Source organism: Rhineura floridana, chromosome 3 (genome assembly GCF_030035675.1).
Source record: "Rhineura floridana isolate rRhiFlo1 chromosome 3, rRhiFlo1.hap2, whole genome shotgun sequence".
Classification (NCBI taxonomy): Eukaryota; Metazoa; Chordata; class Lepidosauria; order Squamata; family Rhineuridae; genus Rhineura; species Rhineura floridana.
Genome location: NC_084482.1, coordinates 74,299,451 through 74,323,466, shown reverse-complemented (window position 1 = coordinate 74,323,466; position 24,016 = coordinate 74,299,451). Strand labels below are relative to the sequence as shown.

Sequence of the window (24,016 nt, the reverse complement as noted above, 5' to 3'; positions counted from 1 at the left end):
TCTCTCTGTCCTCCACCCAGGCAAGCAAGGGGCATTATCAACAGTTCAAGGTCACATTCAATTCAAGCCAGGCAAAAGCACTTGAGTGCAGAACAGGGCTCGTAAGGGGTGTGGCCTTGGGAGAAGGGGTGTGGCCTTGTTAGAGCCTCGAGGGCTGAATAGAGAGGCTTGGAGAAGAGACCCGTTTGGCACCAGTACTGAAGTTCCCTGCCCCTGCCATGCTGGAAACCCTCTGTGGGTAGAAGCCCGCAGGTAGCAAATGCCTGAATAGGACTTTAGCATAATGGCATTCAGGAACATTGTAAAAATCTAGTTAAAAAGGATGGTGATGTGGGAATGAGGCAATAGAATGGGCTGTAACATTTCAGAGTGCAGGTGGGGACCTGCAGTGTTGAATGTTCTCTATTATGAATATCTCCCTCTAAGAAGTAAACTAGCAGAGCTGGGAGAGGGATGAACTTGAACCTTTGTTGCTAAAGTGCTAGTTTGACTTTTGCATGGAGTTTTTACATGGAGGAGTATAAAATTTCACAACCCCCAGAACTTGAAATTCTCTCAAGACTTGCCCAAAATAGCCTCTATGTCTGCTCCCACTTCCACAGCTTCTGTGAAAGCCCAACAATTTTTTAATGCACCCTGCATGCAGAAAACTAGCATATCAGAAAGGATGTTGATTATTTTAATTAGCATTTCCATGTTCTTAATGTCATCATTTAATGTATATAGGGAGATTTTTTTACATGGGGCAGGATTTATAAATAAGGCTCCCAATCTACAGTATCAAAATCCTCTAGCCGCAGTTGTCTCCTCATTCCATGCAATATGTAGAATGACTCATGGCTGATGGCTGTTCTGGAGTCTCAAATTTCATATTGGGATCAATTCATAGTAGAACCTTAAGGGGAAGATAAATCTCTACTACATTCACAGCATTTCCACTTTTTACACTTGAGTCAGGAGAGACTCGCCTGTTCGTTTTCATTGTCAATCACTATCAGATCTGCACCTAGGTGTTGGCAGAGACTTCTGGCATCATTCCACCTCTCTGGTTCTCTGGAGTAGTAGTAGCATTTCTCCTGGAACTTCTCCCAGCTACCTGGACATTCTGGAAAGCCTGCAACATATGGAAGTCTTGAAATAATGTTGCCCAGCATGAAACCACCTTAAATGTTTCTCTAGTCACAGGGTGTTTTTGTGGTTGGAGTCAAAAACACTATCATAGTTGGACTTTCAGCCAATAAAAACACATGGTTCAAGAGCCAGGTCCTTTTGCCTTATCCATATGAAGTATATACAATGTCACCTCAGGGTGAACCATAAAAATGAGAAGTCAGTTAATGGGGAAATATGTGATTTGACTCTGGGCTCATTCACATGGCGATTTACTGTGAGATTAGTGCTACTTGCATCCCCATTTAATTTGCATGGTTCACATGATGTTGCAGGCAACCAGCAACTATCACACAGTTTTCCCATATCAACCCAATCCAATTCTAATGCAAAAAGGAAAGGAAAAACCATCTCAACTTCGCTGCAATCCTCTGTGTAGGTGCTTTGCCTCTATTTATTTTAGTGGGCAGGCTCTCTTATGCCCCATCACCAGCTCCCACTCCCTCTGCCACCTGCAAAAGCTGTGGCATCTGCTGCCTACTTTGCCTTTCTCTCACTCCTCCTCTATTCAATTTCATAGAGTTTCGTGTCAATTGCATCACCATTCTCTAGATGGGGAGAGGCATGCAATTGACAAGAAACAATGAAACTGACAAAAAACCCTCCCCTCCATTATCAATATGGATACTCAGGAGGGAGTAAACATGTAAACTTAGGGGCGAGGCTACAAGGAAAAGTGCTACTAAACATTTCCAGAGGAATGGCTACTTGTGTGAAAGGACAACAGCAGATTTGAAGGTAGGAAGTGTTAACCTTGCAAATCTATTGCAATGGCAAAAGCGGTGTCTTTACTGCGAAGTTCAGTTCCTATGTGAATGAGCCCTCTGCCTGTGCTCCTGGTGGTGAATCCATGAAAAATTATGTAATTTCTAGAAGATCCATTATATTGGATCTAGTATTTTAGTGCGTGCAGCTGCCTTCTTTCTACATGTCCCGCTGGCATGGAATTCCATTCTTCTTTCCTGTCTCCCCCTTAATTTCTGCATTACTCCACTTTCTCCCCCTGCCTCCCCCCAGTCACTCCATTTCCCTCCCCCAGATTGCTTCCTTCTCCTGATATTCTCTTTCCCTCCTACCCTCTCTGTCAGCTCACTTTCTAGTCAGCTGCTGTTCTGAGCCATAAAAAGTACATAGCGCTGAAACAGGAAGTGGGAAAGAGTGTTGCTGTTCCAACTTCCTCCTTCAGCTCTATATACTTTTCAGGATGGGGGGACAAAGGTAGCAGTGAGGCTGGGAAGCAAAGGCTTCACAGAATCAAGGGAAGTCCTTAAAGGCATAATTGTACCTACATACACCACACTGGTGACTTTAGTCCTAAAGACATGCTAGGATATGCTCATTTGGGGGCTACGAGCATTTAACTGAACAATTACTGGGAAAAGAGGTCCAAGGGTTCAGCTGCCGTACTCTTTTCATTCCCACTAAAATTTCAAGCTCAGTCCCAACTTCCAACTAAATTCCTGGGCGCTTCTAGACTGTCCCTATTTTTGGGTAGGGTTCAATCATGTACTGGCAAATTCAAGTTTTGCAATTATAGTTGATTGGGAGACCTTGCACAACAAGCCCCCCCCTCCCAGAAAATTGGGACTTTTTGCAATAAGGAAAATGCTGAGAAAATGCAATGGAAAGTGTGAGACAACACTTCTGTTGACACAACGTCATCTAACCTCCACACAAACAGATCAGAATGAATACTCATTCAGTAGCTCACATTGCCTAATCTCCCTGCAAATAAACCAGGATGAATGTCATCTGTTGCATTCTAGAGATTTAAGAATTTGAGTCAGAGCTTTCAGGCAGTGATTGCACCAAGGATATCTTACCATCAACAATTTGTACTTGGGTACAGAATTCCATAACTTGCAAAGGATGCATGCGCCTTTAAACTATACAGAAGTAATATATTAAAAAGTTTAATTTTCTACAGATCTGCAGTTACATCTAACACATGCCATCACGAGAGCAGCTGTCACCAAGATTAGGGAACAGAGCAGCAGAACTGAGATGAAAGGTTTTTTTGTTAAAAACTTCTCACTTGTCATCCTCGAATGCATACAGTGTTGCAAATAAAGAACAGTAAGCCTGGAAACTGTAGGAGGGAGGACCAGAGGATTTGCAGGCACCGGTTTGTTTGTTTGTTTATTGATTGATTGATTGATTGATTGATTGATTGATTGATTGATTGATTGATTGCACTTGTATACTGCCCCATAGCCGAAGCTCTCTGGGAGGTTTACAGCAATCAAAAACATTAAAACAAATATTCAATTTAAAACACATATTTTAAAAACAATTTAAAACACAATTTTAAAATTTAAAACCATATAAAAACAATTTGAAACACATGCTAAAATGCCTGGGAGAAGAGGAAAGTCATGGCCTGGCATCAAAAAGATAACAGCGTTGGTGCCAGGCGCACCTCATCAGAGAGATCATTCCATAATTTGGGGGCCACCACTGAGAAGGCCCTATCCCTTGTTGCCACACTCCGAGCTTCCCTTGGAGTAGGCACCCGGAGGAGGGCCTTTGATATTGAACATAGCATACGGGTGGGTTCATATCAGGAGAGGTGTTCCATCAGGTATTGTGGTCCCAAGCCGTGTAAGGCTTTATAGGTCAAAACCAGCACCTTGAATTGAGCTCAGAAACATACAGGCAGCCAATGCAAGCAGGCCAGAATCGGTTTTATACGTTCGAACCGTCTGGTCCCTGTTACCAATCTGGCCGCTGCATTTTGCACAAGCTGCAGTTTCTGAACCGTCTTCAAAGGCAGCCCCATGTAGAGTGCATTGCAGTAATCTAACCTGGAGGTTACCAGAGCATGGACAACTGAAGCCAGGTTATCCCTGTCCAGATAGGGATGTAGGTGGGCCACCAACTGAAGTTGGCAGAAGGCACTCTGTGCCACCGAGGCTACCTGAGCCTCAAGTGACAGAGATGGTTCTAGGAGAACCCCCAAGCTACGAACCTGCTCATTCAGGGGGAGTGCAACCCCATCCAGGACAGGTTGGACATCCACCATCTGGTCAGAAGAACCACCCACTAGCAGCATCTCAGTCTTGTCTGGACTGAGCCTCAGTTTATTAGCCCTCATCCAATCCATAGTCGCAGCCAGGCACCGGTTCAGCACATTGACAGCCTCACCTGAAGAAGATGAAAAGGAGAAATAGAGCTGCGTGTCATCAGCATACTGATGGCAACGCACTCCAAAGCTCCGGATGACCGCACCCAATGGTTTCATGTAGATGTTGAACAGCATGGGGGACAGAACTGACCCCTGCGGAACCCCATACTGGAGAGTCCAGGGTGTCGAGTAATGTTCTCCAAGCACCACCTTCTGGAGGCAACCTGCCAAGTAGAAGTGGAACCACCGCAATGCAGTCCCTCCTACTCCCAACTCAGCTAGTCTCCCCAGAAGGATACCATGGTCGATAGTATCGAAAACTGCTTATTTATTAATTTATTTATTGTTTGATTTATATTCCACCCTGCCTCCCAGCAGGAGTCCAGGGCAGCAAACAAAAGCACTAACAATTCAGAGTGAATGCTCATTAAATAGCCAATATTATCAAATCTCCCTGCAAACAAATCAGGAAGGACACTCAATACATAGGCCATAGCTGGAGCTTCCTATTGGACACCCTGGTTATGAGTAAGCTTCTTGGTTTCATTGTTTTCTTTCTGCTTTTGTTGTTGTTTTTGCTCAGGACTCACAGAGATTGCTTGCCTCCCAGGCTTCAGCTTTTGGTCATGGGAATTTTAACTCCAATTACCACACAGTATCTTGTCTTTTCACAAAATCTTGGAATACAGAAAGCTGACTTATTAGTAAAAAACCCTCTTTTATGACTATGGATTTACGTCTACACATTTAAATGCTCTGTTGTGTTGTTCTTTATTGGTTGGTTTTGTGGTCATTTTTCTTTTTACGGATGATGAACAAGTATTTTTGATATAAGAGAGAGTGAGGCCTCTTTGAGGTGATGGGAAGCAATCCAAGTTTTGAGGTTGTGTCTTTGGATGTTAAATACAAATCATTAGAGAATTAAAGCATTTAGGAGGTATGCAACGGGAGAGCTTGCTTGAACTTGCTTGCCACCCTGGGATCCTACTGAGAGGAAGAGCGGAATATAAATCTGACAGACAGACAGACAGACAGACAGACAGACAGACTGACTGACTGACTGACTGACTGACTGACTGACTGACTGACTGCAGGGTCTCCAAAAGCAGGCCCAGGACTGGGAAAGACCTCTGCTCAAGATCTTAAAGAGCCATTGCCAGTCAGATGAGGCACTACTAGACTGGGTGGACCAAAGACCTCTCCAAGTTGGAGACATTTTCAAAAGATGTAAAGTACAAGTTTGGCTCCTGTGAGGGGTATCTTAGGGTTTGTGAGCGACTCTGCTTAATTCTTATTACTGAACTTTCTGTATTCTAATAAACAGTCAATCTGATTTGATCAAACCGTAACAAAAAAACCAGACCTTTTGATGTAGTTACATTTAGCAGATGACTTTGTATGCTACCCTCATTGGTGTTCTGATAAGGGAGGTAACCATCCCATAACCATAACTATCCTGGGTAAGAGAACAGGAGCTTCCCATCCAAGGCTCCCAGCACAGGGAAAACTCACTTGTTCATTTCCGCTGTCAATCACCCCCAGATCTGCACTGAGGTCATGGCAAGTGCGACTGGCCTTTTCCCAAGCCGCCTCTTTTGTGTTGTAGTAGCAGCATTTCTCCTGGAATGCATGCCAGTCGAATGCACATTCATTCATTCATTCATTCATTCATTCATTCATTCATTCATTCATTCATATCCCGCCCTTCCTCCCAGCAGGAGCCCAGGTCAGCAAATCACAGCACTGAAAACACTTTAAAACATCATAAAAACAGACTTTAAAATACATTAAAATGAAACATCTTTAAAAACATTTTTTTAAAAGCTTGGAAGACATCTTAAAATAAAGGTTAAAAAACATATTGTTTTAAAAAAAAGGTTTAAAACATATTAAAAAGCAATTCCAACACAGATGCAGACTGGGATAAGGTCAAATTAAAAGGCTTGTTGAAAGAGGAAGGTCTTCAATAGGTGCCGAAAAGATAACAGAGATGGTGCCTGTCTAATATTTAAGGTTAGGGAGTTCCACAGGGTAGGTGCTGCCACACTAAAGGTCCATTTCCTATGTTGTGCAGAACAGACCTCCTGATAAGATGGTATCTGCAGGAGGCCCTCACCTGCAGAGCACAGTGATCAACTGGGTATATAAGGGATAAAATGGTCTTTCAGGTATCCTGGTCCAGACCTGTATAGGGCTTTGTACACCAAAACTAGAACCTTGAACGTGGCCCAGTAGCAAATGGGCAGCCAGTGCAATTCTTTCAGCAGTGGGGTGACATGTTGGCAATACTCTGCCCCAGTGAGCAGTCTCGCCGCTGCATTTTGCATCAGCTGCAGCTTCTGGACCAACCTCAAAGGCAGCCCCACATAGAGCACATTACAATCCAGCCTGTAGGTTACCAGTGTGTGGACAACAGTGGTCAGGCTATCCCTGTCCAGAAACGGCCGCTGCTGCTTTACCAGCCGAAGCTGGTAAAAGGCACTCCTAGCCACTGAGGTCACCTGGGCCTCTAGTGACAAACATGGATCTAGGAGCACCCCCAGACTACAGACCTGTTCTTTCAAAGCGAGTATGACCCCATCCAATGCAGGCAACTGACTAATTATCTCGGGAACCATGAACCCACAGCGCCTCCGTCTTGCTAGGATTCATACTCAGTTTATTGGCCTTCATCCAGCCCACCACCGAGTCCAGGCAGCGGTCCAGAGCTTGCACGGCCTCTCCCGATCCAGATGTTACAGAGAAATAGAGCTGGGTATCATCAGTGTACTGCTGATACCTCACCCCAAATCTCCTGATGACCACTCCCTAGGGCTTCATATGGATGTTAAACAGCATGGGGGACAAGACAGTACCCTGTGGCACCCCACAGGACAACTGCCACGGGGCTGAAAGACAATCACCCAATGCTATTCTCTGAAAATGACCCTGGAGATAGGATCGGAACCACTGTAAAACAGTGCCTCCAATACCCATCTCACCAAGTCAGCCCAGAAGGATACCATGGTTAATGGTATCAAAAGCCAGCTGAGAGATCAAGTAAGAGTAACAGGGTCGCACTCCCCCTGTCCTTCTCCTGATAAAGGTCATCTATCATGGCGACCAAGGCCGATTCAGTCCCATAACCAGGGCTGAACCCAGACTGGGATGGGTCAAGATAATCTGTTCCATCCAAGAGTACCTGCAATTGCTGCACCACAACCCTCTCAATCACCTTTCCTAAAAAGGGGGTATTTGCAACCGGTTGGTAATTGTCACAGACCAATGGATCCAGGGTGGGCTTTTTCAGGAGCGGTCAAATCACCGCCTCTTTCAGAGCGGCTGGAACCACTCCCTCCTGCAATGATGCATTGACCACACCCTGGATCCACTTGGTCAAACCCCCTCAACAAGCTTTAATAAGCCAAGAAGGGCAAGAGTCGAGAGGATATGTTGCTGGCTACATCACTGCAAACACCTTGTCTACGTCATCAGGCCACATCAACTGAAACCGTTCCCAAGAAGTTGCAGCAGACGTTGCATTGGACACCTCATTGTGGACTACAGTAGATGTGGATGGGGCATCAAGACTGCTACGGAGGCGAGCAACTTTAGGTGCAAACCGGGCTCCACAATGCTGGAGAGGGCGCTCATGGGCAACCTTGTCAAGAGCCCAATGCCCGTCACTGTTCCACAATGTGACAAGGGCTTCAACAGGGTCACCTGCTCTTTCTACTGGGAACTCCCCCAGGGCATTCAGGAATCCAGTGGATTCCATTAGTCTATAATCTGTTTGTATGAGGAACTCTTGGGAAGAGCCCTTTCCCCATATTTTATAGGTGAAATGGAGGGAAAGAGCCTAGCTGGACAAAGCATAGAGAGACATGTTGATGCTGTTCTGGGTTCTCCATATTGACACAATTATTTGTGGTTGATGGATCATAAATAAACTATATTCATTCGTAACATAGGAAGCTGCCTTATACTGAGTCAGACCACTGGTTCATCTAGCTCAGTATTGTCTACACTGACTGGCAGTAGGTCTCCAGGTATTTTTTTCCCCCAAGTAGGGGTCTCTCCTAGTCCTACATGGAAACACCAAGGACTGAACCAGGGACCTTCTGCATACAAAGCTGATGCTCTACCACTAAGCTATAGCTCTTCCCCAGAAGGAACATGGGAAGCTGCCTTAAACTGAGTCAGACCCTTGGTCCATCTAACTCAGTACTGTCTTCAATGTCTAGCAGCAGCTCTCCAAGGTTTCAGAGGCAAGCAGTCCCTCCCAGCCCTACCTAGAGATGCTGGGGACTGAACCGTGCACCTTCTGCATGAAAAAGCAGCTCCTTTACCAATGACTTATGGTCCCTTCAATGGCTTAATTTGTGAGTGGCCGCATGCTAAGAACAATCTAAAATTAAATATTTTCTGTTAAGCATGCTATTTGGCTTATAATAACTTTCCCAGGGGATAAAAGATAACAATACACTGGAATTTTAAATGGGCTTATTTGTAAATTCTATCACATCAGCTTTTCATAGGAATAATTAAGGGATGGACTCCGACATCCTAGGTTTATAGAACCTCAGCAGAAATAATGTCTGTTCTAATCCTCACAGTTTTAGAAAAAAGCTAGTATTTCTGGTTGAAGAAAGCAGAGACCTGGGCAGAACTTCCCGTGGCCCAAGAGAGGATGTGCTGCCGCTACACCCTACAATGCCCCTGTTCTATGTAGTCCCACAGCAGCCCATCCACAAATTTTATAGCAGGAACATTATATTAGGAAGTACAGAGAGACAAAGATATGTTGAATTACACGCCCCATATACTGTCAGAAATAACTTTCTTTTTTAGGTTTCTCTGGTTAACAAGATATTGATAACATCAAAGCTTGCCTTACCATTACATGCTAAGAGGCCAAAACAGCACTTCTGAGTAAGGGTGGTTCCTTCCTTTCCCATAGGCCCCAGAAGGCTCTCACTTTGGCAGAAGTGAATATAAACTAAATCTCAGAATATTTATTACTACTACTACTACCACCACCATCACCACTACCACCACCACCATCACCCATCCTTCACCAGCTCGTCCCAGGAAAGGTTACAACAGTTTGAAATTCAGTGTTGGTTGGCCACTGTGAGAACAAGATGTTGGACCAAATGGGCTGCCAGCCTGATCCAGCACAAGAGTAGGTACTCTGTAAACATGGCTAATTTTTAATTAATTTCAACAAATTATGAAACCACTGACAGAAAAAAGTCCAACAGGGGTCTGTTCCCCCCCCCCCAATTTTACACTTTGAACTCTTGATTCTCTCTGTTTTGTGTATCGCCATGAAAATGTAGAGGGTTGTTAAGCAAATGTTTTCTGAGTTCGGGACCATACGTTTTGTGAGGTTTTTTTTAAAATGAGTTTATGGGAAGTAGCAGAATGGCATGAGGGGATATTTTCAATTTCACATTGTGGAACGCAAAAATTCCATGCTGGCCACTCTCATGGCTGTATAATATGAATATTTGATGCAATGGATGTGACAACCCCTATCTCCAATCAGAAATCCACAGACATGCTGTGGACCACCTGAATGAAGCTCACAGGCCACCCACCAGTGGTCCACAAACCAGTTTGGGAACTCCTCCTTTAAAGTTCTTATCCTGGAACAAAACCTGTAATGGATGCCTCCTCCACTTCTACACTTTCATAGGGTTGGCTTGTGGGCTGTAACAATATGAGGGTTACCCCAAACAAGATCAGAATGGACATATGGGTCAAAAATGGAGCTGGGCCACAGTTACCATCTAAGCTTGTCTAATTGCCCTAAGAGTAGCAGTATACTGAGTGGGCCATCTTAGTAAGTAGAGGTTAATGCTGTGACCCTTGATATTGCTCTATTTCAAGCCATAAAGGAATATCAGAATCTGCCTCCATTAACCAATGTCTTGCGTTCACCCTTGTTATGATACCCTCTCAGGTTTGGGAGACCTAAGCCTCCTTGAGATATTGGCATTTACATATTGTCATAGACAATAAAGGGCCTAGACCACACAAGAACTTGCTGAAAAGCTGGTCGATTTGAGTGAAATACCTTTGGGGAACACTGAGACATGTGTTGGAGAACATATGACAACTACTAAAATGTTCCGTTTGAATTGCATTTATTTTTCCAGATAGGCTCATCACTAGTCCAGATCAGTGTTCCCAGTCAGTCTTCACTTTTGTGAATATTTCCCCCCAAAATTTGTGAAACACAACCACAAGCTCTGTTTCCCTAGGTTAAAGAAAGGTCAGGCTGTTCTAGGTGGGAAAACAACAAACACAAAAGACTTGCCTGGAAGTCGCAGCCCCTTGCTGAGATTAAAAGCAGCCAAAAGCTTAAACAGCCCCGCCCCTCGCTCAGGAAGGAAGCCTGCCTTCCTGCCTTCAAAGGAAGGAAGCCTGAGATAATACTAAAGAGTTAAGCCCCAGCTGATAGTTGAGCCATCAGCCTCAAGTAACACATCATTGGCTGGCAGCAGTAGCTGGGAGGAACCAGCCACACATATAAAGTCAGAGCACCTAGCGAGGGAGCATGCTCCACAAGCTAGAGGGAGCCCCAGCTGACGAAGCATCAAGGCCCCAGCTGACAAAGCGTCAAGGCAAGTTAAGCAGCAGAGCGAGTTTGGCAGCAGGGCGAGGAGGCCAGGGTCCCCTACTCTGCCCTTCTGTTCCCTGACCTCAACTAAACCACAGTCTCCAACCTATTGACGTAATAAACCTCAAACAAAACTATGCAGGTAAGAAGCCAGCAGGCGTGTGGAGGCTTTCCAGTGTTTTGCACAGCCTGCAGCATGTACGACTATCTGCCTGTTGGACAGCAGTCGTGGGTGTGCTCTCGGTGCAATGAGCTCCTGGCTCTCCGGGAACGACTTCATTTCCTTGAGGCCAAGGTGGCAGACCTGGAAAAGCTGAGAGAGGCAGAGAGGTGTGTGGAGGAGGCCTTCAGGGACGTTATAGCTGTGTCCCACTCCAGCGATGATAACTCTCCTGCTATCATGGAGAACGATGGTCTCGGGGAAGGAGAGCATCCAGCTGAGGAAGAGGGAAACGATCCCTTAGAAGGGTCCCATTCCTTGGGGGATGAGCAGCTATCCTCTCGTGCGGAGGATATATCTCCAGGGGGTGGAGGGATCCTTGTAGTGGGTGATTCGATCATTAGGAACATAGACAGTGGGGTGTGTGATAGGCGTGTAGACCGCAAGGTGTTTTGCCTGCCTGGTGCGAAGGTTGCGGATATCGCCCGTCGTTTAGATAGTTTGGTAGACAGTGCTGGGGAGGAGTCAGTGGTCGTGGTGCACGTTGGCACCAACGACATGGGGAAATGCGCCGTGAGGTCCTGGAAGCAAAATTTAGGTTGTTAGGTAGGATGCTGAAAGCCAGGATCTCCAAGGTGGCTTTCTCTGAAATGCTACCGGTTCCACACGCAGGACCAGCCAGACAGGCCCAGCTTTGCAGTCTCAATGCGTGGATGAGACGATGGTGTCGGGTGGAAGGGTTTAGATTTGTTAGGCACTGGGGAACATTTTGGGACAAGCCGGGCCTGTACAAAAGGGATGGGCTCCACTTGAACCAGAATGGAACCAGACTGCTGGCACTTAAAATTAAGAAGGTAGCAGAGCAGCTTTTAAACTGATTGAGGGGGGAAACCCAACAGGAGCCGAGGAAGGTCCGGTTCGGAATAAACCTCCCCCCTGGGATAAAAACCAAAGAAATGATGAAATTTTAAAAGGGGTAGGCCTAGAAGTAGGCATTGTGAGAGCAGGGGCACAGGATATAAATTCAGAAGAGGAAAATTACCACAGGCCTAACCACAAGTGCCAAAGACACTTGAAGAGAGACACTGCTTACAAGTGCCTGTACGCTAATGCTAGGAGCCTCCGAACCAAGATGGGAGAACTGGAGTGCTTGGTCTTAGAGGAGAGCATTGATATAGCGAGCATAACGGAGACCTGGTGGAATGGAGAAAACCAGTGGGATACGGTTATCCCTGGATATAAACTATATCGGAAGGACAGGGAAGGACGTATTGGTGGCGGAGTCGCTCTATACGTGAAAGAAGGCATTGAATCCAGCAAGCTCGAAACCCCAAAAGAGGCAGACTCCTCCACAGAATCGTTGTGGGTGGTGATACCGTGCCCCAGGAGGGACTTAATACTGGGAACGATCTATTGTCCCCCTGATCAAAATGCTCAGGGAGACCTTGAGATGAGATATGAAATTGAGGAAGCATCCAAACTAGGAAATGTGGTAGTAATGGGTGACTTCAACTACCCGGACATAGACTGGCCGCATATGTGTTCCAGTCATGACAAAGAAGCAAAGTTTCTAGATATTCTAAATGACTATTCCCTAGACCAGTTGGTCATGGAACCGACCAGAGGGACGGCAACCCTGGACTTAATCCTCAGTGGGGACCGGGACCTGGTGCGAGATGTAAGTGTTGTTGAACCGATTGGGAGCAGTGACCACAGTGCTATTAAATTAAACATACATGTAAATGGCCAATTGCCAAGAAAATCCAACACGGTCACAATTGACTTCAAAAGAGGAAACTTCACAAAAATTGAGGGGATTGGTAAAAAGAAAGCTGAAAAACAAAGTCCAGAGGGTCACATCACTCGAAAATGCTTGGAAGTTGTTTAAAAACACTATATTAGAAGCTCAACTGGAGTGCATACCGCAGATCAGAAAAGGTACCGCCAGGGCCAAGAAGATGCCAGCATGGTTAACGAGCAAAGTCAAGGAAGGTCTTAGAGGCAAAAAGTCTTCCTTCAGAAAATGGAAGTCTTGTCCGAATGAAGAAAATAAAAAAGAACACAAACTCTGGCAAAAGAAATGCAAGAAGACAATAAGGGATGCTAAAAAAGAATTTGAGGAGCACATTGCTAAGAACATAAAAACCAACAACAAAAAATTCTATAAATACATTCAAAGCAGGAGACCATCTAGGGAGGCGATTGGACCCTTGGATGATAAGGGAGTCAAAGGTGTACTAAAGAACGATAAGGAGATTGCAGAGAAGCTAAATGAATTCTTTGCATCTGTCTTCACAGTGGAAGATATAGGGCAGATCCCTGAACCTGAACTAACATTTGCAGGAAGGGATTCTGAGGAACTGAGACAAATAGTGGTAACGAGAGAGGAAGTTCTAGGCTTAATGGACAATATAAAAACTGACAAATCACCGGGCCCGGATGGCATCCACCCGAGAGTTCTCAAAGAACTCAAAGGTGAAATTGCTGATCTGCTAATTAAAATATGTAACTTGTCCCTCGGGTCCTCCTCCATGCCTGAGGACTGGAAAGTGGCAAATGTAATGCCAATATTCAAAAAGGGATCCAGAGGGGATCCCGGAAATTACAGGCCAGTTAGCTTAACTTCTGTCCCTGGAAAACTGGTAGAAAGTATGATTAAAGCTAGATTAACTAAGCACATAGAAGAGCAAGCCTTGCTGAAGCAGAGCCAGCATGGCTTCTGCAAGGGAAAGTCCTGTCTCAGTAACCTATTAGAATTCTTTGAGAGTGTCAACAAGCATATAAATAGAGGTGATCCAGTGGACATAGTGTACTTAGACTTTCAAAAAGCGTTTGACAAGGTACCTCACCAAAGACTTCTGAGGAAGCTTAGCAGTCATGGAATAAGAGGAGAGGTCCTCTTGTGGATAAGGAATTGGTTAAGAAGCAGAAAGCAGAGAGTAGGAATAAACGGACAGTTCTCCCAATGGAGGGCTGTAGAAAGTGGAGTCCCTCAAGGATCGGTATTGGGACCTGTACTTTTCAACTTGTTCATTAATGACCTAGAATTAGGAGTGAGCAGTGAAGTGGCCAAGTTTGCTGACAACACTAAATTGTTCAGGGTTGTTAAAACAAAAAGGGATTGTGAAGAGCTCCAAAAAGATCTCTCCAAACTGAGTGAATGGGCGGAAAAATGGCAAATGCAATTCAATATAAACAAGTGTAAAATTATGCATATTGGAGCAAAAAATCTTAATTTCACATATACGCTCATGGGGTCTGAACTGGCGGTGACCGACCAGGAGAGAGACCTCGGGGTTGTAGTGGACAGCACGATGAAAATGTCGACCCAGTGTGCGGCAACTGTGAAAAAGGCAAATTCCATGCTAGCGATAATTAGGAAAGGTATTGAAAATAAAACAGCCGATATCATAATGCCGTTGTATAAATCTATGGTGCGGCCGCATTTGGAATACTGTGTACAGTTCTGGTCGCCTCATCTCAAAAAGGATATTATAGAGTTGGAAAAGGTTCAGAAGAGGGCAACCAGAATGATCAAGGGGATGGAGCGACTCCCTTACGAGGAAAGGTTGCAGCATTTGGGGCTTTTTAGTTTAGAGAAAAGGCGGGTCAGAGGAGACATGATAGAAGTGTATAAAATTATGCATGGCATTGAGAAAGTGGATAGAGAAAAGTTCTTCTCCCTCTCTCATAATACTAGAACTTGTGGACATTCAAAGAAGCTGAATGTTGGAAGATTCAGGACAGACAAAAGGAAGTACTTCTTTACTCAGCGCATAGTTAAACTATGGAATTTGCTCCCACAAGATGCAGTCATGGCCACCAGCTTGGACTGCTTTAAAAGATTAGACAAATTCATGGAGGACAGGGCTATCAATGGCTACTAGCCGTGATGGCTGTGCTGTGCCACCCTAGTCAGAGGCAGCATGCTTCTGAAAACCAGTTGCCGGAAGCCTCAGGAGGGGAGAGTGTTCTTGCACTCGGGTCCTGCTTGCGGGCTTCCCCCAGGCACCTGGTTGGCCACTGTGAAAACAGGATGCTGGACTAGATGGGCCACTGGCCTGATCCAGCAGGCTCTTCTTATGTTCTTAAAATTGAGTTTAATGGCTTAGTTTACCTGTTTGGGGACAAGGAGGCTCAGATATAGTAACCTCCCCATGTCCCATAAATGGCCAGCCAATATGATGACTGCAGACTGGTAGTCATCCTTAGACATTGCCTCTGACTTTTGCCAGTTGGTTTTACACCCAGACAGTTGGCCCAAATGTTCATCATTAAAAAAAACCCAATAAATATATTGCAGAGCTGTGGGCCGCTTGTGCCTCTTTATCTAGGTTGCATCTAGACAGATACCCATCACTCAGTCCCCATGGTACTGAAGCTCTCTGCTCTGCAGTGCAAATGTAGGCCTTTGAGACATATCAACGTGGATGGCTAAAAATTGAGAAAAAAATTGAATAATGAGAGCTGATGCTATTTAGCAAACATATTAAGAAAGTTTACACAGATAGCTAAACATTTGCAAGAAAGCAGCTGATATTAACTAGCCCACACTGTAAAGTGCTCCTGTTTCTTGAAATCTTTCTAAACAATTCCACAATAACTTCTGGGTTCTGCAGCAAGACATCTGATTGCTCTTGAAGAACTGTGGTTCCAGTTGGGTGGAGTGCCAAACTTTACTTGGGAATAAGACTCCTTGACTAGCTAGGACACATACTTCATTTTGCTTCTGTTGTGAGAACACAACACTTTATCACAGAACTAGAGCAATGTTTTGAGAATTTCTTCTCATCCTCCCCATTACCTGCTGTAATATGTTCTGACTTGGAATGTACTTCCCTGGTGTGGGACAATTTCTCTGACTTATCATCATTGTAGTAGTCTTCATTCTGATAGTTGTCATCCATGGTGGGGTGAGACTGCTCCAGTAATAGTTCTCAGGACAGATACAATCCAGAAACTTGTGCTTGCTTTCTGTCGTTATCAGCTTCTCTTTTATCCAAACAAGCCACAAATGAGTCAAGCACCCACCCCATCTCTAATCCCTCACTGCTCAGGGAGGTGGGGGAAATATTCTTGTTTACTATTTAAAAGTCATGGGAAAGCACAGCTCTCAAGATACAATATTTGAATCCTACCAACCATGGTAACTACTTGGCAATCTGGGTTTTACAACTTGATCTACATTTTCTGCTGGATATTTAGCACATGCAGCCTGAGCTTAAATGTATTTATTCAGAAGCCTCACCCAGTTCAGTTGAACTGGCTGCGGAGATGGCCGACTGCCTTGAAATACCCCATCACCTCACTTGAACCTAGCTCCTAAATCAGAAGAACTCGAGGAGTTACAGGCTAACTTTCAGCCCTGGAGAGGACAACTGCCACCTAATTTCCCTGTCACTGCTGAGCAAGTTCAGTTTGCTTTCCCTTTACTTCCTGGTGCAAGTGTAGTCTGCTATTTGTATTCATATGTTTGCTTGCCTGCTACGCAAGGGAAAGATCCTTGGGTTGTGAAAAGTATACAACCAATTCCCAGGTTCCAAAAAAACTATCAAGATTAAGGCTTAGGAAGAAAAGAGGTACCTTAGAAAGAAACAATCCACATTCAACAATCTAAAAAAGAAACTCAAACTTTCCTGAGAGGTGCAAAGATCACACCTGATGTTCAGTAAATGATAAATTTTCATACAGAATCATCCCCACTTTTACCATTGTGGAATAACTAGAAGGGGATCCTCCAATCAGGTCTGCCATGTGGGGTTGGTCCCACCTGTAGGGGCAGTTTTGACATTTAGGATATGAGTACATTCAACATGCATGCAAAGGAGTGCCTGGAGAGAAGAGCCATAGACATGTTTCAACCCAGGAAATGGAAGTAAAGGTGAGAGATGGGAGAAATTTTCAATCTACTCTTCGTAGATCTCAGAGGGCAATTCCAGCCTGTGTGCATAGCTAGGGCATTGTACCAGATATATTGGATTCATAAAGAGAAAAGCCTGAGAATCAAATCATTCTCTCCTCAATCAAGAATTGCTTGCCACAGCAGACTGTCAGAAATCTTTATTCTAACATGGCTTTTTCTGTAGCCCCATTCTACACTCTGTCACAGGTCTGGTTTTTACGGTTGTACCACATGCTTGATTTGAAGGATATAGATTGTGTAGAATACAAGCAGCCAATGTGGTACCCTTCAGATGTTGTAGAACTCCAACTACCATCAGCTCTAGGCAGCATGGACAATGGTGAGGGATGCTGGAACTTTGCTAGAGTAAATGTGAATGGCAGAAGGTGGGCCTGTTACCCTGTGAACAGCAAAAAAGCCACGAGTCCTCTCGCACTTCAAGGACTGATGTAGATGTGTTTCCAGAGGCACCAGTTCATTCCAGTAGAGTATATTTTAACACAATTATCGCTAGGGATGTACAGGTCCTACAAGAGGCTCATTCTGTCACTACATATACAGTAAATTCATAGAAAACCACACATATTGTTGAAGGCTATGAATAGAACGTGTAAAATTAATATTCCAAGGTAATTTGAGTGACTTCTTAAAGATGAGGAACTGTGCTTGTCTTGTTGCTTCTTCACTAGAAAGCCACTCTCCGTGTAACAATTTTCATTCATGCTTCCTTTCTATCACACAATGACATGACAGAGATTTAGGATTTCCTTGGTATACTCATTTCTGACTCAGACAGGCTGCAATTTCCATAACTTGAGTGACTGGCAGTAGCATAACTGAGAAACAACAAAAGCACAACTTGAATGGCAATTATGAAGAGTTAGGAATTATTTCCAGGAGTCTGAACATCCCTGGAAGATGCAGATCACAGGTGAAACATCTAAAGACCTCCAGATGTTGCTTGACTGCAACTCCCATCATCCTTGATCATTGCCCTTTGAGGCTGGGGCTGATGGCAGTCCAATAATATCTGAAGGCTCACTGGTTCTCCAGATGAGTGGTACTGTTAACACCTTGATACCTGGGTTGTGTGAATAGGACCATGTATAACTACACTATCTAAAGTTCTCCAACTAGATCACTGCTTTTCTAAGGGTTGTTCTTACAGAGAGCAGCTATTAGAAAGGTATTTATTTCCCCAACAATGTCTGCACACAGCATGGATGCGATTAGGGAAATATTGGGGCCCCATTCATTTATTTTAAGGGAAGACCTCCCTCCATTTATACACTTGGATACCCTTCAAACCTAAAGCTATACTGTTGTATTTTGTATATGGACCTATTCTGTACTTGGGTACCTGGTTCAACATAGCAAACTCTTTCTCAGAAGGAGCTCTTATTCTTTGGAAGATGTTTACTTAAATAGTCTCATTTTTTTGCATTCTTTAAGCAATTAAGACCTTTCTGCTCTGACAATTTAGTTGTTGGATTCGCCACCAACAGTCATTTTTATCATGAGTTGCACCCCATCATTATATGTTCTCAGCATCTGATGACAGGAAAAGCTCCATTTCTTCTGAGATAAGAAGACTTCCGGCTCTTACTAGTGAAGAAAAGCCATTATATGCATACAAATCAGTAGGTCCAAAGACAATTAGCAAAACTCTATTAACATTAGTAAAAATCTGCAATCCTATGTATGACATTACTGAAGCATGCATAAAAGAGGTTAAATTCCATTACTTGCATCCCCATTTAGTGATTTTATAATGAACGTCATGATGGGGGAGGAACTACTGCTTCAGCTCAGAATTATTAAATAACATACACAACAGTCCTCTAGGATTTGTAAGTAGGTCAACTGTAACTTCTCTCACCTTTGAGAAACATCAGCTAAAAGATATTTCTCTACCAGTTATGATGCAACCCATCACTAACAAAAGTAAAAGAAAATTCCTGCTCTATACAATCTCCTTTCCACAGGACACTCAAAGCCATATGCAGAATCCTAATACAGCAATTCCTAATACAGTAGGGCCCTGGTTCTAGGCGTTCCGCTAATACGGTATTTTTCAATTACAGTACGGCCCCACTCATACGGCGCTTGTTCCGCTTTTTTGGCATTTTTCAGGTGTCATTTTATTGTTGGTGTTCCGCTTTTTGGCGGGGGTCTGGAACCTAACCCACCATATCAGTGGGGCCCTACTGTAAAGTGATCTACGTTTTCCTTCACCTCACCTGAATTCATATCTATAAATATATAGAGTATTTTGTTTGAATGGGTTGTATTCAATGGTAGTCCTACTTAGAGTGGACCCACTGAAATTAATGGACATGACTAAGTCAAATGGATCCTGGATTCTACCACCTCATTCAACCTACACAGAGTCTGAGTGGCTGAAAGCCAAATATTGCAGGTAGAGGCTCTATGATGGAAGATGGTCACTTAGGAACACTTGGGAACAGTAAACGAACTATAGAGGGACTTGAACCAAATACTAGAGTTTACTTTCTGCAAAACTCTCCACTGAGTCATATGGTATTTAGCATATAATTTAATCTAATGATTTATGGAATAAATTCTAATGTTCCAAATGTCTCAGGGTTGAGGAAGCTGTGGCCTAGATGTTGCTGAACTTCCATCATCCCTGATCGTTGGCCATGCTGGCTGGGACTGATGGGATTTTTCAACAACATCTGGAGAACCCCAAGTTTCCCATCCCTGACATACCTGCATTGGCTGAATATTAAACTTTTCTCAACCCATCAAGACAGGAAAGATTTGTTCTCAAAGATCACTTGCAATACAGCACTAAACTCACTTGCATCTTCATACTGAAAACATGGATATAAACCCAACTATTCAATGCCTTTTAAACAGAATGTGAACACTAGTACTGTCCCATATAATGTGGTGTGTACAGAACAAGAACAACATGGGTAAGTTGCACTAAATGGTTTAAGTTCAGAGAGGGAGATGATAAAATCCTTAAAGGGTTATTTTACAGAATTTATTAACTGGGTATAATTCTCCAAGACCATTGGCATCTTCATTTCATGGAATGATTCATAAACGGTTGGTTTAAAGAAGAGCCCTGCAATTAAACATATTTCAACAGTATGTTCTTTGTATTTTAGTTACCTTATTTTACCCTTTAAAAAAAATAAGAGAGAAATCTTAGGTCAGGAATGCATCACTTTCCCTGCTTCAAAAAGTATGACAGGAAACAATTGTATGAAGGACCAGTGGTACTGATGGAAAGCCCTGTATGAACAGCTCTTGGAACAACTCTCAGAGAAGTTTCTAACTTTTTTTGGTATTTGAGGGTGTGAAGGCAAGTACTAAATTTAGATTTCTGCTGCCTGTTTGTCTCCAGAGCAGAAGCAGCATGGGCAGTGAAGAGTGTAATTCAGGGAGACAGACACAACTTTCACCCCGATATGTTTTATCCCTGCCCTTGTTTGCAAGCCTCAGCCATTCTAAAGGAATCTAGTCATGTAATTTGTGGGTTTCACCTAGTATGCTAAGCCAGCTCCAGCTCATGCCTGCAGGTAAGACAGCAAGCAGAGTAAAATATTCAGTAATAATCAATAGGGACTAGCTAAGAAGCAGTAACAGCAGCAAAGATGTCTTGGCTTATTCCAGCAATATACACCCTTAATCAGTATTTTCTAGTGGCAACATCAGTAGGGCAATGACAAAGAAATGAAAAGACAACAGCATAAGAGAGATCTTTACATCAAATTATATAGATCATCTGCTAATTAGGGCTATGCTATCTTTTGGCAAGGAAAACAAACTCCATTCCCTCTTCAATCCTCTGCTAAGATTCAAGGAACAGAATTCAGGGAGATTTCTGGAAGCAGAAGTGGTCCTAGATAATCAGTACAAATGCTGTAGAAACATTTACCATCAATACAGACTGGACCATTTCTTCCTCACCACATACCGCCAAAGCATGGTCAGGGTAGTTATTTCAGGATGCTGTCAAAATACGCATATACAAGATTCAGATTAATTCAAACAAATTGTAGTCAGCGGCCATCCAGGGTTTTGTCACGTGCTATTACTGATTCATCAAATTTGATCATGAGGGTGGTTCCCTTGTGCCAGTGGGCTGTGACCTTGGCAGGGAAGCCACTGCAGGTCAGCATGGCCTCCACAATGCCAGCTGTGAAAGAAGCACAGTTGAGTGTACTGTTCTCCTTGGGAACAGAAATGTAAGTATTGATGAGAGGCTCTTTCTCAATGATGTAGTAGGTCTTGTCATCATCGTTGGCTTGCTCCAGCTTGTCAGCCTCCTTCCCAAAGAGAGCCTTCCATACAGTCACTTTGATGAAAAGCAGAATGTTGATGACCTTGGTTTCTCTCTTACCATTTTTCTCCCGCATCACCAGCACATCCAGGATACGGGCTCCCACCTGCTGACCTAGCTCAGAAAGTTTGTTCTGAAGTTCAGAGACAGAGTATACCCTGTTCTGACAGTACTGTACAATCTCAGAAAACAATAGTGAAAAGGCACTGAGGCTAACATCAGTCTTGGGCCGGGTGAGTGACCGCTCAAGGATAGCAGACTTCCCACGAGTAAAACGTGCATCCATGGTGCTATAGAGAGAAAATGTTATTGGGTAATAAGTACCTGTCCTGAATTAATAGAACTGTATTTCAAGAGGGGCACTGTCTTATATAGCAGCTTCTAAATGCTAGTTATTTTGCATGGGAAGACAGACATCCAAGCCGGTGCAATGCAGTGGATTGAGTGAATTTAGGTATTGCCAGCCACCATGATAGAAGTAGGTGACTTTGGGCTAATCATCACCTCCTAGCCTAACTTAACCCACACGTTCTTGTGGAGATTAAATGTTGGAAATCCTGCAGACATATGCCATTCAGATTTTCAGATAAAGCACAGAATACAAACAAAACAAATACAGATATGCATATCTGCAGAAAAAGGACAACCAAAATGATCACGGGGTTTGAATCTCTACAAGGATAAGCTACAATATTTTCAGCAAGGGGGCTTTTTAGTTAGAAATGAGGGAACAGGGGTGGACCTCAGAGCAATATATGAAATTATGTATAGTATGGCGACATAGATTGAAAGTTTTCTCCTTCATAATACTAGAATTCTAGGTCATCCAATGAAATAGTTTGGCAGCAGATTCAGGTCAGACAGAAGGAACTACATTTTTATACATAATTATAAAATATTTATATTTTATTGTGTTTAATGTATTTATTTTATTGTATTTAATGTATGGAATTTACCACCACAAGATGTGGCAATAGCCACTAGTTTAGCTTTATTAAAGGGGCATTAGAAAAATGAATTAAGGATAGGTTTGCTAGTCCAGAAGGCTAAAGGGAATCCCCCACTCCCAACTGAGAAGCAGTAAGTCTCTGCATACTATTTGCTAAGATGCAAGAACAGAAGGCTATTACTTCCATGCTTTACTCGCTGGCTTTCCAAGGGAATTAACTTGGCCACTGTGGAATCATCTTGGTTACAAATACTCTAATCTAAATGCTCCTGATAGTAAGAAACCAGAAGAATATAAGGACAGCTGGATCAGACCAAAGACCCATCTAGTCCAAACATCCTGTTCTCACAGTGGTCAACCAGATGCCTATGAGAAGCCCGCAAGCAGGAGCTGGTAGTTTACAAATACTTTTATAAATGAATAGTAAGCCCCACACACAATTCGCAGCAACAGGTGCTCAGAGATATACGACCTCCAATATTGGCGTTAACACACACAGTTATCATAACTAGCAGCCACTGAAGTGGTGGCAGTAATTTACAAAAATACCAGACTAGTTCCAGTTTCGTTTACATCACAAATGGAAACATATTTCTAGCCTCTTTTACTCTGGGGATATTGTAGTTCTATGATAGGGTTAGAGATTACCAAATAATACCCAGCACTCCTGCAAAATTACAGTTCCAAAGGCTTCCTTTGGAAAAAGCCAGGTCCTATATGCCGTTTATCAAATCTATCTATATTTATAGCATAGATGCGAGATACAATCCCCCTTGCGCTAGAAAATAGCTGCACCTGGAATGCGGCTATGTCTTTAAAGGGGATCTTCCCTCTCTCTCTGGCTCTGCAATCAAGGGCGGTGTTGCCGAGATTAAGAGAGAAAGGCTGCATTTGACCTCATCATGCTTCCTCCCTCGCAACATCTACTGAGCCCAAATACACTCCATATCTCTCACCTGCTGTGTGAAGTTATTACAGTTATTTTCACCTTCCGCCAGCGCGACAACCTTTACGTCCGCTGCAAAAGGGTTGAGGTAAACAAAGGCGCCTAACGGAAGCGGAGGGAGACCCGGAAGTGTTACTATGGCAACCAGGCTGTGGCCTACCTTTGCAAACTTCGTTCCATGGGACTATACCAAAACGCAGTGTTTTCTCGGAGCTCGAGTTGAACCTAACCAAATATTGTAAGGCTGGAAATAACCTGCACTTTACAAAACTGTGGGAGAAAAAAGGGCTTGACAGAAATCCAACGTCAGCGGTTGACAGAAAGGAAGACGTAGGGTGGACAGTTAAACTGCCACCCTAGCAACCAACTACTTCTCTATGGTTATCAAGGAGTGAAGGATAGACCACATTTCCGGTCTCTCCTCTATGACGGAAGGCAGCTGTACGCATGCGTATTGGTTGTCGTCTCCTCTTCCCCGGTGTAAAGAGATTGCTTTGCTTGCATCAGAGTAAAGAATGGGAGTTCTGGCGAAATTTTTGGTTAGGGCTGCGCTTCTAGTTTATCAGAGGAAACGTAGAAAGGCTTAGTGTATGCTTTGGGTTCCTCTAGTGGCCAGCTGGCTTTGTTATGATCTAAGCTGAACCCCCTCCCCTCAGTAATGTTAACAAACAAAAAATGTCGAGGGTTTTAAACAACAAAGAGTCATGTGGCAACTAAAAGACTATCACATTTATTATGGTATAATAAGCATTCGGTCTTATTATGCCATCATAACTTTGTTAAGGAGTGTTTAAGGTGCTACCAAACACTTCGTTTCTGCCGCAGCAAGCTCACACAGCT

General features: G+C 43.6%; 2 protein-coding genes across 4 annotated transcripts; both read right to left on the bottom strand.

Annotated features, from left to right (window-relative positions):
* Positions 1-712: 712 nt before the first annotated feature.
* LOC133378761 (C-type lectin domain family 2 member B-like) lies at positions 713-16,808 on the bottom strand. The gene is made up of 2 exons (XM_061613388.1): positions 15,785-16,808; positions 713-1,114 (listed from the first exon to the last, which is right to left on the bottom strand). The coding sequence occupies exons 1-2, from the start codon at positions 15,966-15,968 to the stop codon at positions 954-956; spliced, it is 345 nt and encodes a 114-aa protein (XP_061469372.1). The 5' UTR covers positions 15,969-16,808; the 3' UTR covers positions 713-953.
* A 3,154-nt stretch (positions 16,809-19,962) lies between these two features.
* On the bottom strand, positions 19,963-23,577 carry TRAPPC5 (trafficking protein particle complex subunit 5). 3 transcript variants are annotated; one of them, XM_061616594.1, is made up of 2 exons: positions 23,337-23,577; positions 19,963-21,571 (listed from the first exon to the last, which is right to left on the bottom strand). In XM_061616594.1, exons 1-2 carry the CDS (start codon positions 23,354-23,356, stop codon positions 21,001-21,003), a joined length of 591 nt encoding a protein of 196 aa, XP_061472578.1. In that variant the 5' UTR covers positions 23,357-23,577; the 3' UTR covers positions 19,963-21,000. The 3 variants fall into 3 exon arrangements, with proteins under 3 accessions (XP_061472578.1, XP_061472579.1, XP_061472580.1); XM_061616595.1 differs by lacking the exon at positions 23,337-23,577 and adding an exon at positions 23,187-23,307; XM_061616596.1 differs by lacking the exon at positions 23,337-23,577 and adding an exon at positions 23,026-23,148.
* Between the last annotated feature and the right edge of the window lie 439 nt (positions 23,578-24,016).

What these genes read in the sequence shown, in the direction of transcription:
- LOC133378761 (XM_061613388.1), bottom strand. Translation starts at nt 15,968, where the DNA reads ATGGATGACAACTATCAGAATGAAGACTACTACAATGATGATAAGTCA. An exon ending in TGTTCTCACAACAGAAGCAA is followed by an intron (nt 1,115 to 15,784) that starts AATGAAGTATGT and finishes CATATGTTGCAG; the next exon opens with GCTTTCCAGAATGTCCAGGT.
- TRAPPC5 (XM_061616594.1), bottom strand. Translation starts at nt 23,356, where the DNA reads ATGGAACGAAGTTTGCAAAG. An exon ending in ATGGAACGAAGTTTGCAAAG is followed by an intron (nt 21,572 to 23,336) that starts GTAGGCCACAGC and finishes TTCTCTCTATAG; the next exon opens with CACCATGGATGCACGTTTTA.